Below are 13,120 nucleotides of genomic sequence, written 5' to 3'. Positions count from 1 at the left end.
CCTAGACTACTGAATACTGCGGATCCTACCCAGCTCTTCTTTTCCAGTCACAGAACTGATGAGCACAGTCAGCTCTTTCTTAGCCTCTTCTATCTGAGCAACTTCCTTTATATTTCCTCAGCAACTTCTCTTGTTTAAGAACATAGTCGGCCAATCTCCCCCGTAGCAGGGCTGATTTTCTCAGTGGGCACAGTTGGGATCCACAAAATGGTTTATTTTAATTTTTTAAATTAGCAGAAAAAAAATGAGGACATTAAAATGATTTCGTCTTCATTATATGGTAGTCATGAAACACTTTAATTTTTATAGAGAAAGGGATCAGTCATGGCAAGAGTCATGTTAAATGGTGGTGAATCTTTCCGAACGCTCTCTGCCATTAATCCCAGGGACCTCTCCTTAGAAAGGGCTCCAAGGGTAAAATATGAAGGAAGCAGATGCTGCAGGATATTTGATCACACTTCGAACCCCAAGATTGTATACTGGACAACCTATTTTTAGTTGTGGTGTGGCACAGTACTAGCACACACCTTTAATCCGAGAGCTTTCTGCAAACGGGATAAAATAAAGTTAACCCTAGGTCAAGAGGTGGAATAGCAGCCAGTTGACAGGAAGTGGACATCAGAAAGAAAAAAAAAAAAAAAAAAAGAAACATAGAGATTGAGAGGAAGTCTGGAGGACAGATAGAGAGATGCACAGGAAGTAGACAGGAGGGGCATTCAGTTTGAAGGGAGGAAAAGGGGTCTTTTTCCTTTTGGGACATCAGTGAAGTAGGAAGGTCAGCTGGGTTCTCTCTCTGCCTCTCTGAACTAGCAAGTTTTCACCCCAGCATTGGCTCCTGAGTCTTCAGTGGTAAAACTGAGTGGTTGAGATTTTGTTTTAAAAACAAGTAGGAAAATAAAAAAAAAAGGGTATCATGCCTGTAATCCCAGTACTCAGGATGCAAAGGCAGGAGGACTGCTGTGAGTGTCAAGCCCATCTAGGCTGCAGAGTAAAACCCTAAGACTGTGTCCAATAAACCAAAATAAACAAATACAAACAAAATACCTAGCATGCAAAAAGCCCTAAATCTGATCCTCAACAATGCATACAATAGTACAACAGCACACACATGTAATCCTAGTCCTTGGGAGGGAGGGGCAGAAGGATCAGAAGTTCAAAGTCATCCTTTAGAGTTGGAAGCCAGTCCGGGTTACAAGAGACTTTGCAACAAAGCAAAACAACACAAGCTCCCTTCCCAGAAGAAAAAAAGAGATAAAAAAATGTATACACCAGCCAATTTGAGGAATTTTCAGTCTTTACAATTTGAGGGGAAATTCTGAATGTTTCTATGAATAGATTGAGTCAGAAATACGATGACAGGGTGACTGACATTCGTGACCGTGGAAGAAGTGAAATGTACAGTGGCTGCTAGGGAACCCTGCTGGAAGGCCACTGCAGAATGACATGTAGAGAAAGGTGCTGTGTGTACCTGCCAGTGGGACATGGGTGCTGTGAGAGCCAGAGGATGGCTCAAAACCAATAATCAATACAATGGTATTGAAAATGGCATTTTATCTAAGTCCCTTTTATTGCTTTCAGAAAAAGCCCATTTCCTAGAGATGTGACACCAAACTGAATATAATGCTGTAAAACTGCCAATGCTATAAATTTTCATGTTTTCTGTCTCCTTCCTCCCCTTTCTTTCTTTTCTCTTTCTTCCTCCCTCTCTCTTTCCCCTTCATCTTTCCCCTCTTTTTCTCCTTTCTTCCCTCTCTCTTATTCTGTAAGACCCCCTCATTCAGTGCAAATAGGGATGGCCCTCATAGACTCATGTGATTGAGTGCTTAGCCCATAGGGAGTGGCGCTATTGGGAGGTGTGGCCTTGTTGGAGGAAGTGTGTCACCGTGGGGGTGAGCTTTGAGGTCTCCTATGCTCAAGCTACGCTCAGTGTGACTCACAGTCTCCTTCTGCTGCCTGTAGATCAAGATGTAGAACTCTCAGTTCTTTCCCCGGCATCTTGTCTGCCTGCACGCTGCCATGCTCCCCACCATGATGATCATGGACTAAACCCCTAAACTAAGCCAGCCTCAATTAAATGTTCTCTTTTATAAGTGTTGCCATGGCCATGGTGTCTCCTCACAGCAATAGAAACCCTAAGAAACTCAGTCTTGAAGGTGAAATTCTTGGCAAAAAGGTAAAAAATGCTACATGTTTAGGGTGACATTAATCTCCGTTCTTTACCCCTGACCTTTCCAGGTGCTTGTTGTCTATAACGATCTCATGATTTACCTATTTCATGGTCATGAATTCAATTCTGATCTTTCGGTACATTTTAATTAACATTAATTGAGTGCCCAAAGGGCATTTGACTCTTTCTTCGTGCTGTGAGGGAAATTGGCAATTGATTTTTCTCTTAACAGGAGTTAAATCAAGCATTTCCTGTTGGGCACTGCAGAAAGGTGAGTATTTACCAGAAGTCAGTTCTATTGCTAACATCAAATCAGCTTTTGATATTTGAGTTTGGAAAGTAAATTAGCAGATGATGATGGTAGAATTAGACACTGTGAAGGGACTTGATTTCTTGCCTCATTCACCTTATTAATAATTGTAGAACAGCTCTCACTTACAACCTTGCCTAGAGCACAGGTTTCTAGTCTCACTTTTGCTTTTTTCTGGGACAGGGTTTCTCTGTCATAGCCTTGATGGTCCTGGACTCTTTTTGTAGACCAGGCTGGCATCAAACTCATATTGATCTGCCTGCTTCTGCCTCCCTGAGTTCTGGGATTAATGGTATTCTCCACCAAACCCAGCCTCAAAGACATTTTAAAAAGAAAAAAAACTTTGTCTTCCTCTGTGGACTAGTAAGGCTGCTTCCTTCTTAGGTGGAGGTGATCAAAGAGCCAGCCCATGAGTTAATATCAGAGACAGTCCCTGTTCCTATTATTGGGGAACCCTCTTGGACACTGAGCTGCCATAGGCTACTTCTGTGCAGGGGTTCTAAGTTATCTCCATGCATGGTCCTTATGTGTAGTATCAATCTCAGAAAAGACCCCTGTGCCCAGATCTTTTGGTTCTGTTGCTCTCCTTGTGGAACTCCTGTTCTCTCCAAGTCTTTCTATCTCCTGCTTCTTTCATAAGATTCCCTGCACTCTGCAAAAAGTTTGGCTATGAGTCTCAGTATATGTCTTGATACCCTGCTGGGTAGATTCTTTCAGAGGCCCTCTGTGGTAGGTTCCTGTCCTGTTCCCTGTTTTCTCCCTTTTCTGATGTCCATCTCTTTTGCCTTTCTGGATGAAGATTGAGCATCTTACCAGGATCCTTCTTCTTGATTAGCTTCCTTAGTTGTACAGATTTTAGTATGATTATCCTGTATTATACATCTAATATCTACTTATAAGTGAGTATATACCAAAGAAGGCAGTCTTGATGAGACTAGGTCAGATAGACTAGGGTCAGATGGAAGGGGACAAGGACCTGTGCTATCATTGGACTGGGGGAGGGGAATAGGAGAAGAAGAGGGAGGGAGGATGGAATTGGAAGGGGATGGGGAGAGGCCTACAGCTGGGATACAAAGTGAATAAACTGTTATTAATAAAAATAAAATAAAAACAAATAAATAAAAAAACAAAAACATGTCTCCCAGCAACAATAAACAATTGCAAAAAATGATGACTGGCTTTGAGGAAATATTTGCAAACAAGTCAGCAATCAAGCAAAGGCAACCCCAACCTATTTGCTGTCTCCTAGCAAATAGGACTCTGGTATGGAATTGAATAAAACTTCAATGTTACCTGCTCAGCTCCTCGGCTTCTTTTTGAAGGTTGTATGCATGGTCTGTAGCTTCTTGGACTAAATCATGACTGAGGTTGCTTAGATTAGAAAGTTTCCCTTGTAGCTCATTTTTGGCACCATCTATTTCTGCATAGATTCCAGATGCATTCTAAAGAAGAACAGATTAAATGACTTGAGTTTGGAGACACGTAGAACCGTTTCCCAGGTAACAGCACAATTGATCATTTTCTTTCTTGTCAGCTTCAGGCTTAAGCTACTGGAAGGAGGATTTGTGTACTCCCTCGTTCACCCTTTTCTCTGTGGATAGCTTCCTCATCACTTAGACATGATCTACTGCCTTTCTAAGAGTGAAAACTACATCGACAGCTTCTGTTAGCCACACACCCCATTAGTGCTCCACCTTTCTATTTCCTTCACAAAAAAGCTCTCTGGGGGAATCCACCAGACTCCAGGAAGCTCTGCTTTCCAGCCTCCAATTTCTAAACAAAGTCGGAAAATAAATAAATATGGAGACGGAGCATGTTATTTCTGTGCACCTTGAAAGCATGCCATTAAGTCTCAGCCAAGTGGTAACTGGTACTCAGTCCAAGGACAGTTAATCTACCTGCTCAGGCAGTGTGACCATCAGGGGCCCTTGTAGCCAAAGAGCTTTCTTAATGAAGAACTCAAGGAAATTGGCTTTCTGCCTTCAGCTTCCATCCAAGAAGAGGGTGGAGTTGGGCAGGGCCTGTATAGTTCTTCTTCCTAAATTTTAAATCTTCTCTCCTCACAGGGCATAGTGCAAAAGGGACTGGGTAGGATTGCCCTAGTGGCCAGGATTCCTCTATGAGCTGAGTCTTTCTGGCTTTTTATTCAGGAAAGGTGATGGTTATATCATTTCTCGCCTCAGAAACAGCTCCTTGCTTTTCCCTTTGTAGCTCTGTTCTCATCTCTCACTCATCTTTCTCTGTTGATTTAATCCTTTTTTTCTGACTATATCTCATAGACCAACCTTGTCTAACTAGTTGTTTTAATGCTGTATGTATTTTTTTCTGGTCACTGTACCCAGTATTTCCCCAATCTGGAGTATCTTTTCTTTCTTAACTGTGGGGATCTTCTTGGAGTTCTACTCACCCATCTAAATTGAGCTCAGATATCACTCCCATGCTGTAGCAACCCCTAACTTCTTGGGTGAGCCAGTGTTCCCATAGGACTGTTAGGCACCCTCACACTACTGTAATAATTGTACATGAATATTCACTCATGATATTACAAACTCTTACATGATACTACAAATGCTTAGGAGTTGGGAACTGAGTTGAACTTGTTTTTGTGTCTCTAGATTGGAGCACAATTTCTATCACACAAGATTTATTTCTTAAAAGTTATAATAAGCCTCTAGCCATTTGGCTGGTCACATTGTTTTAAATTATATGAACAGAAAGATATTACTGGTGTTCCATCTGTACTCATTATCTCATTCCTTTAACAAATGTCTACTATGTGCCTAGTCCATGCCCAACACTCTTGGAGAGAAGACAGAAAGAACACAGTTGCTGCTTTCAAGGGATGCAACCAAGGGGAAGGCACAGACAGTCAGCAATGATCACATAAGTGGACAAATTTTGAATAAATTTTGAATAACTTGCAACATGCAGGATGGGTGGATAGTAGTTGGAGGTAAAAGGTTCTTTTGGATTAATCAGTCACAAAGACAGGAGTCATTTAAAGATCTAGGGACAGTAGGTGCAAAGGTCTTGAGGGAGGATTAAATATGGTATTTTTGAAAGTGAATTTGGTGAGCTGCTGTGTGGTGAGTGAGGAAGAGAGTAAGTTAAAGCATGAGGTCGAATAGGTGGGTGAGAGCCAGGCCATATAGTGCCTCATGGCTTATGGTAAAATGTGGTTCTGATTTTAAGTGTCACTAGTAGTTCAGTAGGAAAAATGATATGGCTGGTTATGTTTTGAAATGGGTTTTCGGCTAACAGATTAGAAATGCATGTAGAGGGGCCACAGTGACAGCAACTGCATCTGTTAGGAGCCTTCTTTGGCACTTCGTATGGGACATGAGGTGATTAGAACTAGAGAGCAGGAGCAGAGATGAGAAAGTGGCCAGAAGCTAGGGTTCATTTTGGACAGGGGGCCAAAAAGTCTTGGTAAAAAGTCACCTGAAGAATGGAGAATTCAGGAACGACTGAGGATTTTGGTCTTGAACAAGTTTGCTGTGCCCTTGACTGAGATGGGGGAGGGTGGGAGGAAGCAGCTTTTAATCAGAATATGTGAGGTTTGATGTGCTTATTATGCAGTAGATGGAATTCTGATTTTGTGACACAGACACTACCTTCTGATTTCTAATGTCCAGTAAGCATTAGTCTACAAAGGGTTGGACAGCAGGGTCAGACATGGTGGTGTAACTGACTGGATCACTTGTGTAACTATTTTTTAAAGCCTTCAGAGCCAATGAGGTCAACTAGGAGAAAATAGGGTGGGAATGAGGGCTCTGTACTGAATGCTAAGTCACTCATCCTCCAGAGAAGAGCCCAGCACAGCTCAGGACCAGGGCCATCTCAAAACCGTTCCACATGGCCCTGAGCTAAGAATATAGTTCTCACTTTTGAATGTTTGTTCAATGACAACAAAGAAAGGGAAACGGCAGGAGCAGTACGTGGTCTGTTTACCACACAGAGGATGCAGAGAACTGTATCAGTGGAGAGTTATGGGATCCCACGCAGAGTGGGCTGAGCTCAGCAGTCGGCGGGGGGCTGGGAGGTAAAATAACAGCTGTGACATTTTTTATGAAACAAGATGAGAGGGGCTGTAAGTTTCCTCCCTTCTTTCTTTCCTACCTTTCTTCCTTGAGTTTGTGTGTGTCTGTGTGTGGACATGTGTGTGTATGTGTGTGCATGTGCACATGTGCCTGCCTGTGTGTTTAAAAGACAGGTGATACTGGAGTAAGCTATGCATTGACAATTAAGGGTTCAACAAAGCAACAGAGCATAAGAATTGGGTGATACCCTGGAGATGAATCCTGCCTGGGGCCGCATTGCACAGAAGTAATAGCACTTCTGAGACCATCTCTGAGATGACCCCAGTTGCCCAGAGACCCTAGGAGCCACTAAGAGAAGGAAGTAAGCAGTGGAGAAATGGAAGAAAAAGAGAAGCTGAAGGATGTGTACACAATGAAGATAGGCAGAACTAGAGACTCGAGGAGAGTGAGAAACAGCCTGATGTGAGCAGCTGGTGATAGCACCTAAGGTCATGGTGAGGATCAGCTCTGTGCTGCCACTGAGGGCCATGGACAGCAGCGGGTTGGGGGGTGTGGTCTGTTACCACCAAAGGCAAGGTGGAGGTCCCTGGTCTGGGCTGTCACTGGGGACATGTTAATGTCTGAGGGCTCTACAGTACGGCCTCCACCCCTCACCTGGTCACTGTGGGAGAGCTGGCCCTGAGGGTGTGAGAGCAGGAGAGCTGACCCCATTCACTGCCAGCGGCAGCACTCAGGAGAGGGAGCTATGTTGTCCCTGGCTACAGGAGTTATGGGGGATTGTGAGCTGCCCCGAGGGTGGGGGGCGTGGGAGAGCTGTCCCTGCCCACTCATCTGCCATGTGGTGGCATGGACAAGGGGGAGATGCCCCCCACCCCACCCTTTACCCCTCACCACCTGTGGCAGCTGGGAGAACTGGACTACAGGTCATGAAAGCAGAGCGGGAGAGCTGGCCCTGCCCCTCCCTGGCTGCAGCACTTGGAAGAGTGGGCCCTGCACCTTGCCTGGGCAGCAGAGTAGCTGGCTCTCTTGCATGGGTGAGGGTGAGCTGGCCAAAAGCACAAGAGCAGGGGAGCTGGCTGCAGCACAGGATGAGCTATCTGGTGCCATGTTGGAGGACTCACTCTGTGGCGTGGGTGCAGTAGACCTGGCGGGCTGACCAGCTCAGATACCTCCCAGGCCCAGATCCAGGGCTTTGAGTTGGCTCGCCCAAACATCTAGCCCATCAGTAAACTGCTGGAGAGAGTGAAGCAGCTGATCCTAAAGATCCAAAGCTGCAGATCTCCACGACACACGGCAGCAACAAGATAGCTAAGAGGTTCCAGTATTGATGGTGTAGCAGAAGCCTTGAACCAGACCAATGACTCACTGCAATTACTATTTGCAAGCAAAGAAGTGTGGACAAAAGGGTATACTGTGGCACTCACTGTGACACACTACAGCTTCCATAATGAGGGGAGAGGAAGATGAATGGGATTGAAGTGCATGATGTGAAATTCATGAAGAACCAATAAAAAGTTGTTTTTTTTTTTTTTTAAAAACAAGAATAAAGGAGACCGAAGGACAAAAGCCCTGCAATCAAGTTTCCAGGGCCAGGGAGGATGTGATTTCAGGGTGCTGGGGAAGTAACACTTCCAAGTAAGGGAGAAGGGTAGATACAGGAGCGGATGGGCTGGCAGACAGAAGGAGGAGCGGTGAGGAGAATCCTGTTTGTTTTTACTTTTCCAATGATATGTGAAGCGAAGTCACCAGCCAAAGCTGACGGGAGAGATGTGGGAATCTTACAAGTTACCTCCAGCTGCGCGGGTGGAGACCCAGGGTTAGAACCTATATGTGAACTAACAGAAACAGGTGGACTTGGAAGTTCAAGGTGTTTTACAGGCATAGTTAGACTGACCGTTTCAGCTGGTTAAGGAGAAAAGAAAGGAGGTAGAGATGAGGGACTGAGGTGGTCCACAAATTGTTGGCGTGGGTGCTCTGGAGTAAGTGAGGTAAGAGAAAGTACCTGGCAAGGGAGGGTTTAAGATGAATTCTGGAGAAGGTAAGATCAATGACAAGATCTGGGGGTGGCCCTAGGATGTGCGAGAGAGGTGGGCTGGAGGAAAAGGTTGGAGAGAAGTTAAAAAACTGAAGCACAGGGTTGGTAGGCTCATCCTTAAGGATTTTGACTCCACTAGGAATAGTGATGAGGGCTGGGTGCGAGAAGCAGGGACTTTGGGACTTAAGTAGCCAAAGAAGAATGATATAGTGACCAGATTGCTTTAGTTCTGATGGCCTCCAGGGGGAATAAAAACAAGTCATTTATTTCATTCATTATATTTCGTTGGAAATTTCCTATTTAAGAAAAAGCCTTTTTAAATTTGGGTTTAAAATGCTGGATTTAAAAAAGTCAATTTTTAGGTTAGCAAACAAAGTAATTGGATTCATTATGGCATTTTCATACATGTATGCTGTTAGATTTTCTGACTTTTTGCCCTCCCCTGTGGCTCTTCTTTGGGACCCTGCTTCTCTCTGGCTGGTTCCCTTTCTTCCCCAGATAGTCTTCCATTCTACATTTTTTTTTTAATTACAGCTGTTCCACCAGACCTTTCATTTCCCCTTCCTTTAAGATCTCCTCCTCTCCTCTCATAACCCCCTTTCTAGTTTCATGACCTATATTCACATGCATATAAACACACTCTTGCATATAATTTTAAATCTATGTTGCACAAATACAATAAAAGAATCTGGCCTTTGTCTTTCTGAGTACAGCTTGTTCCGTTGAAGACAATGGTTTCCAGTTCTAGTCATTCTCTTGAAAACATCATGGCCTCATTTTTCTTTATTTCTTTACCTATTCATCTATTGGTAAACATCTAGGTTGGTTTCATTTCTTATCTATTGTGAATGGTGTGGGATGTGCAAGGATCTTTGTGATGTTTTGACTTGGTCCTTCAGTTATACACCCAGGAGTGGTCCAGCTGGGTCCATATGGGAGTTCTACTCTGTAGTGGCTGCACAAAGTTACAGTCCCAGTTGGTAGTGAATAAAGGTTAATTTCCCTCTATATCCTGGCCAGTGCTTGTTTTCTTGATGATCGCCATTTTGATTGACATGAAAGGGTTTCTCAATCAAAACTGTTTAAGTTTGCATTCCCTGATAGTTAAGAATGTTGAACACCTTTTCCCATGTATTTATTGGCTGTTTGTATTTTTCTTTTGAAAATTGTCCATTTAATATACTTATTAAATGGTTTACTTATTGATTGGATGATTTGGTTTGTTAAATAGCTTCCTAGGTAGATTGAATAGGGTAAAACTGCATCAGTACTTTTAATAGATTTCACTGTGACCATATCCATGCCATCAAAACTGAGGTCTCATGTGGCTCTTGAGGATGTGAAATGTAACTGATTCAAACAGAGCAGAACTTCTAATTTTACTTAATTTGTGAAACTGAGATTTAAGTAGCTGTGTGTGCTACTGTATAACACCAAGACACTAGAGATCCACATTACCTGATACTGTTTCACAATTCTACTGACTTGAATTGAATTGGAGGACTCTGACACCGAGCTGCTGTTCAAAGTTGCTGTAAAGGCAAGCCCCGAGCAATCCAGGTATATTCTTACCTTTATTATCTCATCAAGCTCCTCAAGCGTCAGCTGAGGTACTGTCAGAGAGTCTGTAGACATACTCAGAGAGGTGCCCACAGCTTCCATCTGCTCCTTCACTCTCTCATGTTGTTTCTGATGGAAGGAAAAACAAAGGAGAGAGGATGTCATTGTACACCATGTAAAAACTGAAGGACAAAAACTACACGATTGTCTCACTGGATGCAGAGAAGGCCTTTGACAAAAATCCAACAACCATTCATGATAAAAGTCCTGGAGAGATCAGGGATACAAGGGACACGTCTAAATGCAATAAAGGCTGTTTACAGCAAGCCAGTAGCCAGTATCAACTTAAATAGAGAGAAGCTCAAAGAAATTCCACTAAAATCTGAAACAAGATAAGGTTGAAGTTATAGTTAGAGCACTAAGACAACTGAAGAAGATCAAGGGGATAAAAACCAGAAAGGAAAAAGTCAAAGTTATCCTTATTTGCACATATATGATTGTAAACGTAAGAGACCCTGAAACTTCCCTGGAAAACTCCTACAGCTGATAAGCACTTTCAGCAAAGAAGCTGAAAAATTAACTCACAAAAATCAGTAGCCCTGCTGTATACAAACAACAAATAGACTGACAAAGAAATCAGGGAAGCAACACCTTTTACAAAAGCCTCAAATAATATAAAACATCTTGGGGTTACTCTAACCAAACAAGTGAAAGACTTGCATGATTAAAAATTTTAAGAAATTGAAGAAATAAATTGAAGAAGATATCAGAGTATGGGAAGACCTTCCATGCTCATGGATTGGTAAGATTAATAAAGCAAAAATGACTATCGTCCCGAAAGCAATTTACAGATTCAATGCTATCTTCATCAAAATTTTGACACAATTCTTCACATATGTTGTAAGAACAAGTTTCAGCTTCATATGGAAACATATACACACACACATACACACACACATACACACACTTGACAGCTAAAACAGTCCTAAATAATAAAAGAACTGTTGCAAGAATCAATATCACTGGCTTCAAATTATACTGTAGAAGAAGAGTGGCTGGAATGGAAGGACCAAGTGTGGCAGGAAGGGAGGATGAGGATGAGGAAGAGAACATATGCAGGGCTAGCTAAAATTAAGAAGCATATGTGGAGGTCATATGGAAACCTAATATATGTATATATATGAAGGGGATTTAAATGAAATTGCCAAATAATGAGGAGACAGAGCCAGAACTGGACATCTCTTCCCACCCAATGAAACTTCCAGTATCAGGAATCAGTTGCATCTAACTGAGTTGTAGGCCAAAGGGGTCTCATGGGAACCAAACAACCCATGTTGTTGCCAAGACAGTAGGTGGCTGCCATTGCTGAATACAATCTCTACACAACTCATTGAATATGGAAAAGAGAGCCTTCACCCCCGGCACCCTAGTGTCTTTGGTACAGAAAAGCACTCTATATGATACCAAAAAAGAGAAGCATAAACACCAACTCAGCCACAAAACCTTTGATCTGCAAGACTGGCTAGTGCAATGGTGGCACAAAGCTTGTGGTGGTAACTAACCAATATCTGATTGGACTTAATGTCCACTCCATGAGATGGAGGCCATAGCTGACACATCTTGGGTGATAAAAAACAAAATAAAACAAAACCAAACAAACAAACAAACAAACAAACCCGAGGTTAGATAGCCCAGGGACTGAGAGTAAACCCAAATTCTACTGTTCTATTAAAAGAACCCAGCAAGCAAATGACTCCCAATGACATTCTGCTATACTTATAGCTCACTGCCTTACTTAGATATCATCACAGAAGCTTTCTCCTGCAGAAGATAGGAACAAATACAGAGACCCACAGCTAGATATTATGCAAAGAATGAGAGATCTTGGAACAATCAGCCCTAAACAGGATGTCTCTATCAAATCCTTCCCCTCGGGGACAGGGAACCCTATGGAAGAGGAGGCAGAAAGAGTCTAAGAGCCGGAGGGCATGGAAGACACCAAAGAAACAAAGCCCTCATAATTACATGAATTCACAGAGACCGAGGCACCATGCACCTATACAAAAAGCACGTATATATACATATATACATATACATGCATACATTCACACGTATATAATATGTATTGTATATATTATAACTTCCAGTTTAGTGGTTTTATGGGATTGCTGAGTGTGTGAATGAGTGGGTCTCTGTGTCTACATCTGTTTCTTGGGCTCTTTTCTTTCTGCGAGTTTGTTTTGTTCTATTTCAATGTGTTAGTTTTTGTTTTACATCATATTTTATTTTATTTTATTATTATCCCTTAGGAGCCTGTTTGCTTTCTAATGAGAGACAGAAAGGGAGTGAATTCATATGGCAGGAGAGTTGGGAAGGAACTGTAGAGGGAAGGGAAACAATAATCAGCATGTATTATGTAAGGAAAAAAAATCTGTTTTCAATAAAAGACAAAAAGAAAAATAAAAAATAATTTTTGCAAAAAGAAAAATCCATAAGTTTGGGACTGGGGATTTTATTCAATATCGTGCCCAAGGCTATGGATTTGATCCAAGCACTACAATTAATTATTTAAGTGAATAAAACTGGGCAAAATAATTTCACAAAAAAATTTAAAAATCATATTCTAAAGCACAGAATCAAATTCCAGTAAAGTTTCATCTATTCAAACCAACTTGTTAAAGAAAAGACTGATATATACATGAAATTCTAGGTTTTAAATTAAAACTTCACATTCAATTTCTTCCAACAGAAGAAATTTCATAACCTTTAAACATGTAAAAGCAGGAAAAAGATAGTCAATAGTGGTGTTCAGCAATTGAGGGTCTGGTTATGTTGGACGGAGTATTTACAATCAAGAACACTCAGTATCCACAAACAGTATCTGGATTACAAGGCAGGTGGGGGTGCTTTGTATTCGTGTCTATCCATTTGTTGAGAGATAAAACCAATGCATGCAAAACATTGTGTTAGATCCTGGGAAGATGCAATTCGTGTAAAGCAAGAGCACT

At 42.1% G+C, this 13,120-nt stretch overlaps 1 protein-coding gene across 1 annotated transcript in view; it reads right to left on the bottom strand.

Moving 5' to 3' along the window:
- Positions 1-13,120, bottom strand: part of Lama4 (laminin subunit alpha 4) — a 145,056-nt gene that overhangs the window by 53,506 nt on the left and 78,430 nt on the right. The window contains exons 12-13 of the mRNA XM_021662512.2: positions 10,125-10,241; positions 3,771-3,919 (exon numbers count right to left, since the gene is read on the bottom strand). Of these exons, the coding sequence (XP_021518187.1) occupies positions 3,771-3,919; positions 10,125-10,241 (266 nt within the window). The remainder of the gene's footprint in view (positions 1-3,770; positions 3,920-10,124; positions 10,242-13,120) is intronic.

Source organism: Meriones unguiculatus, chromosome 20 (assembly GCF_030254825.1).
Source record: "Meriones unguiculatus strain TT.TT164.6M chromosome 20, Bangor_MerUng_6.1, whole genome shotgun sequence".
In the NCBI taxonomy this organism is placed as follows: domain Eukaryota; kingdom Metazoa; phylum Chordata; class Mammalia; order Rodentia; family Muridae; genus Meriones; species Meriones unguiculatus.
The sequence above is the reverse complement of the archived record's forward strand: the minus strand, read 5'-3'. Positions and strand labels throughout refer to the sequence as shown.